Source organism: Eucalyptus grandis, chromosome 7 (assembly GCF_016545825.1).
Source record: "Eucalyptus grandis isolate ANBG69807.140 chromosome 7, ASM1654582v1, whole genome shotgun sequence".
Classification (NCBI taxonomy): Eukaryota; Viridiplantae; Streptophyta; class Magnoliopsida; order Myrtales; family Myrtaceae; genus Eucalyptus; species Eucalyptus grandis.
In genome coordinates, this window is record NC_052618.1 from 21,570,271 (window position 1) to 21,575,111 (window position 4,841).

At 37.6% G+C, this 4,841-nt stretch overlaps 1 protein-coding gene across 1 annotated transcript; it reads left to right on the forward strand.

The window, feature by feature from the left end:
• The first annotated feature begins 1,753 nt into the window (after positions 1 to 1,753).
• LOC104453117 lies at positions 1,754 to 3,929 on the forward strand. The gene is made up of 2 exons (XM_010067635.3): positions 1,754 to 2,129; positions 3,542 to 3,929. Exons 1-2 carry the CDS (start codon positions 1,824 to 1,826, stop codon positions 3,635 to 3,637), a joined length of 402 nt encoding a protein of 133 aa, XP_010065937.2. The 5' UTR covers positions 1,754 to 1,823; the 3' UTR covers positions 3,638 to 3,929.
• The last annotated feature ends 912 nt before the right edge of the window (positions 3,930 to 4,841 follow it).

Below are 4,841 nucleotides of genomic sequence, written 5' to 3' on the forward strand. Positions count from 1 at the left end.
GACACGACACGACAATGCCGACACGTTATTTATATAAAAAAAACGGAGAATTCCAACCTGTTGAGATACGTTGGATATTAAATATATATTTTTATATATAATAAATTATCATTTTTATGTTTATTTCAATCAAATTAGATTATTTCAAATTCATAAATAAATAAATAAGCTTATAATGAATTTACACTAAGGCTACGTTTGGTCGTCCGGATTTCTAATCGGGATATGACTATAGGATATGATATAAAATCCTGAGATTTTTTTATATCATGTCCATTGTTTGGTGAATCGCAATATTAAAATCGGATATATTCACATCATATCATATGCATTTTTTAAACATAAATGGCATATCATTATAAATGAACCTAAATGTTCATAAACGGAGATGATGAAAATCTCTTATAATATTATTCCTTAATTTATTTTTATTTTATTCTTATTTTATGTTTCCTCTTTTTTATATTGTTTTCTTTATTATTTCCTTTTTTTCTCCTTTCATCATTCTTTAATAAAATTTTATCAAATAGTAAACTATATTAACATACCTAAAATACAAAAATACAAAAATATATAATAAATATAGATATTTAATTTATAGATTGATTTTTATTATAATATAGAATTAAATTTGAATATATAAATTAAAATAGGATTAATTAAAAATATTTTTTTAATTTTTTACTTTTAATTTCTTAAATTAGAATTCAAATATTATTTATATTGAGATATATTTCAATTTTATTAATTTAATAAGTTTGTTATTTGAGAAAAATAACTTTCTTATTAAGAACATTAGAAATCCTATCCACCTTTATCCCACTTCCCTCATGGGATAATTTTATCATGTTTATATCCCCTTATATCCGATTTTATCCTATCCAAAGTGAGCACCAAACACAGGATATGATAAATCATATCTTATCTCGAATTTTATCCCGACTACCAAACGCAACCTAAAAACATTAATCTATCATTTATTAATATTATTCATTGTTTCAATTTGACAAATTCAACTCTATTCATAATTCATAAAACTTGAAGAAAAGACAAGTAATCCACATTCGGACTCGCATATTAGATATGTTTGAAGATGAGAAAAAACACTTAAGGGATGAATTATGTATCATAAGAAGTGAGAGTCAAAATAGAAGAAAAGACTAGATTTTTTTTCTTTCTTCATTTATTATTTTTTATTGTGTTTTATTTTTCCACATATATATATTTTGACATTTTATTTATTAAATTTTTTAAAAATGAACTTCAATATCGGAATCACATGTTAGAAACTCGTATATCGGAATTTCGACTTAAGTGTCGAAGAGTGTTGTGAAAGTTAATCAGGTATCAGATTTTCTGACACGTGTTGACTAAGTATTGGAAAGTGTCCGAGAGTATGAGAGATTATTGAACACGTGTCGAAATGTCCAACACGATATGAAGGTTCTTAGATCGTGTCGGTGCTTCATAAATTATTCCTCAATCTGCATATTCTAATGGCTAAAATTTAGGCACCAAATCCCCTACTTCCATATTTATGAGCAACCTTTCCTCTTTCATAAATACACACATAAATACACTTCCCACTTTTGCCCTTAGCCGCTACCCGACAAGAAAAGTTCCCTCGGGACGAACATTCCACGCGAGTGCCAAGGGCACTCCGGTAATTCCACCTCAGCACATTTCGAAACATTAAAAAAAGGAAAAAAAAAACCAGAGAATTTCAAGCAGGATTTAAAATCCCATTTTCTCTGCATCTTCTCTCGCGTTATCTCCTTCGGTCTCCCCACACTCTCTCTGCTGCAGTCTCTTCGCTTTCGGCAATGGCGCTCTCCCTCAACTCCCTCTCCTCCGTCCTCGCCCGCGAGACGGCGCCCCTCGCCGCCGCCGCCGCCGCCGCCTCCCCGTCGCCCAGGCTCGCCCTGCCGCCGCGCGCCGCCCGGGCGGCCACAGTCCGGGCCGTGACCTCGCCCGCCGCCTCCTCCTCCGCCGGGAAGCGCGAGCCGCGCGGCATCATGAAGCCCCGCCCCGTCTCGCCGGAGATGCAGGCCCTGGTCGGGGTCCCCGAGATTCCCCGCACCCAGGCGCTCAAGCTGATTTGGGCCTACATCAAGGAGCACAATCTTCAGGTCCATTCGGTTTTTTTTTTCGCAGCATCGTTTTCTTTCGTTTTCGCTTTATCGTTCGCCGGAAGTTTGGATTTTTAAGCGTTTCGGTGATGGGTTCGGTGTTGATTGTTAGGGTTTTGCCCTGTGGATAAGGTTTGAGTTTTCTGTTTTGTTGTGTAAGGATTGTTTGGTCATTTTTCTTAAATGCTGTACGGGCTTCTTATTGCGCTAAAATCTTGGTTTAGTGTTTGCTTGGTAGTACGCATTTGCTACTCGGTTGGAAGTTGTGTGGTGGAATCTTGTTAGGCGTCTTCTTGATATGGACCGCAAGAAAACAGAGTGGTACATTGGACGATTCTTTCTTTTGCATTCCACTGGTTAGTTGTTGAATGCTTGACTACGGTCTGGTAAGTTCCAATCATATGAAATGTGTATGAACCTCTGATGTTGTGGAAAAGTTAACAGGATTTGGTCATTTGAGCGTGGTTAAAATAGCAGGGTCTTATGTGGGACGGTTTGGAGCTATATGTAGTGTTTTGTTCATTGCTAGGGCTCTTGTACTGGGTGAGGGTAAGGTGGGATCTTATTTGGGTTGTTGCTTAGATATGACAATGCGGTGATACTGTATTTGCTAGTATCTATAGAATTATTTGTGAGTCGGGTAAGCATTGTTATCCTCTGAAGCTGATGTGTCTTTTTTGTCGATGGCTTTTCAAATATGCTGCATTAGGGTTTTCCTTTCTGAGAATGAACACATGATTTATGCTTGCTGCATTCTGTTTCTTGAATAGGGAAGTTTATGCTTACTAATCCTAAAAGAAGGTTCAATGACGCTGTATTTACTATTTTTCTGTAACAATTTCTACCAGAGGGCTATTTCAACACGATAGCACTGTCTTTGGGTTCCTTAGCACTTACCAAAGTAAGTTTTAGTACTTTGGAAAAATCATGAATTGTGTAAAGGATGAGAGAAAGAAATGACGTTTCGTATGTCCACTGTTTGCCTTTTCTATTTTGCGTTTTTAATGAGGATTTCTTGCCTTAAAAGATAGCGATCCTAGACCTTCATTTTGTAATGCACAATCCATTTGCCGTCATCCACAGACATATCCATTTATGAGCTCTTGAGAAACTACTATGTTGTCATACCTCATGTTTAGCTGGTTAATGTTGCGGATTTTTTTCTTTCCATTGTCAGGTGCTATGTTCAACGTGCTCTGCATTGACATGTCTGCTGCCTATTTTTTCAAGCTCTGTTTGTTTTAGGCTATAATCGACTATTTTATATTATGTGCAATGCTGCTTGTGTCCAAGCAATGCTATCCCTTGAAAGGACGTTGAACTGGTGTTATTGATGCTTGCTTGCATCTTTGTCTCATAGGAAGGAAAAAATCAGACTCTGATATGGTATTGGTTTTGCTTCCCTTTTTTAGGACCCTGAGAACAAGAAGGTCATAATTTGTGATGAGAAGCTGAAGAAAATATTTGCGGGAAAGACCGAGTTGGGTTCCTTGAGATTGCAGGATTGATCAGTCCTCATTTCCTCTGATGGAATCAAATGCCCAATAGGTGAAGTAGATAAGCGGGGCTATTTTGTCGAGCGATCTTTTGCACGCCAGGCGTCTGTTTTGGTCGAAGATATCGGTGGAAAAAATTGCTGGTTCTTGCTCTGTAGTTATTTTACAGATTATCTTCCCAGTAGTTGCTTAAAACTTCTTTGGATTGCGAGTTTTGGCTGCAAAGTTTAGGCTTTTTAATGCATCAGTGGTGGCATGTTGTGGCTACTACAGAGTAATTATTTAAAATCTCTCCGTTTCTACATCTCGGTTTTTCTAATCTATATTCCGTACGGCAGGGATATCCCCGTACGCCAAGAGAGCCTGATTGAAACTTGAAATTATTCTCTTGATAGGAACTTGGTCCACTGTCTCTTAGAGGCTGAATTCTAAGCTGAACTTGCCAAACCTGCTCTGTCTGCTAATTCTAGAATCGCTTTTGCACTCACATAAAACGGTTGTGTTACACTCGATTCTTGTGGGTAGGTTGCGTTTGATCACTGGATTAACTGGTTACGTCTAGGACTTACTCGAGCTCGGGTGCAGAGGGATGAGAATTAGATGTGTTTCACGACCCATGATTTGGCACATTGATCTTGTAATGTCTTTGATGTAGTTACCCAAGATATATTTGACTGTATATGGAATAGGTAAGTGTTTCCTTTGTTACAGCTCAATTGCGATTCAACGTGAGATCGATGGCCCCAGGATTTTGTATGTTTTGAATGTGATTATACTCGATGATCGGTTCGTGCTCGAATGAGCTCGTGCATGATCAGTGGCTCTTTTTCGTGAGAAAACGTTTGTCTTGATACCGCTGGTTCCGACCAAAAGAAAATATATATAATACCGCTGGTCGGAAGGTCACCCAAGTGAGCCAGCTTGGGGGTGAAAGTATGTTTAAGAGCTTGCGCTTTGCCTGAAAGCCCCTCCTCAAGAAAGACGACTGTGCAAACTGCAAACATATTTGTGTCACTAACGTGGCATTTGGCCGTTCCCAATTATCCGAAATTGCATTTAGGTAGCATGGAATTGAGTTCGTGTTAGATCGTGATATATCCATATTAAGGCTGCTCTCGTTTTGCAAAAAAATAACTTCTAGGAACATGTTTTCTGGATATTTTAGTGTTCAGTAAAAAAAAAAAAAGAATTGATCGAGAGAAATATTTTCATTTAT

Excerpts from the sequence above, each read along its gene's own strand:
- LOC104453117 (XM_010067635.3), top strand. The coding sequence starts at position 1,824 with ATGGCGCTCTCCCTCAACTCCCTCTCCTCCGTCCTCGCCCGCGAGACG. Across the intron at positions 2,130-3,541 it reads TCAAGGAGCACAATCTTCAG|GACCCTGAGAACAAGAAGGT; the intron begins GTCCATTCGGTT and ends TCCCTTTTTTAG.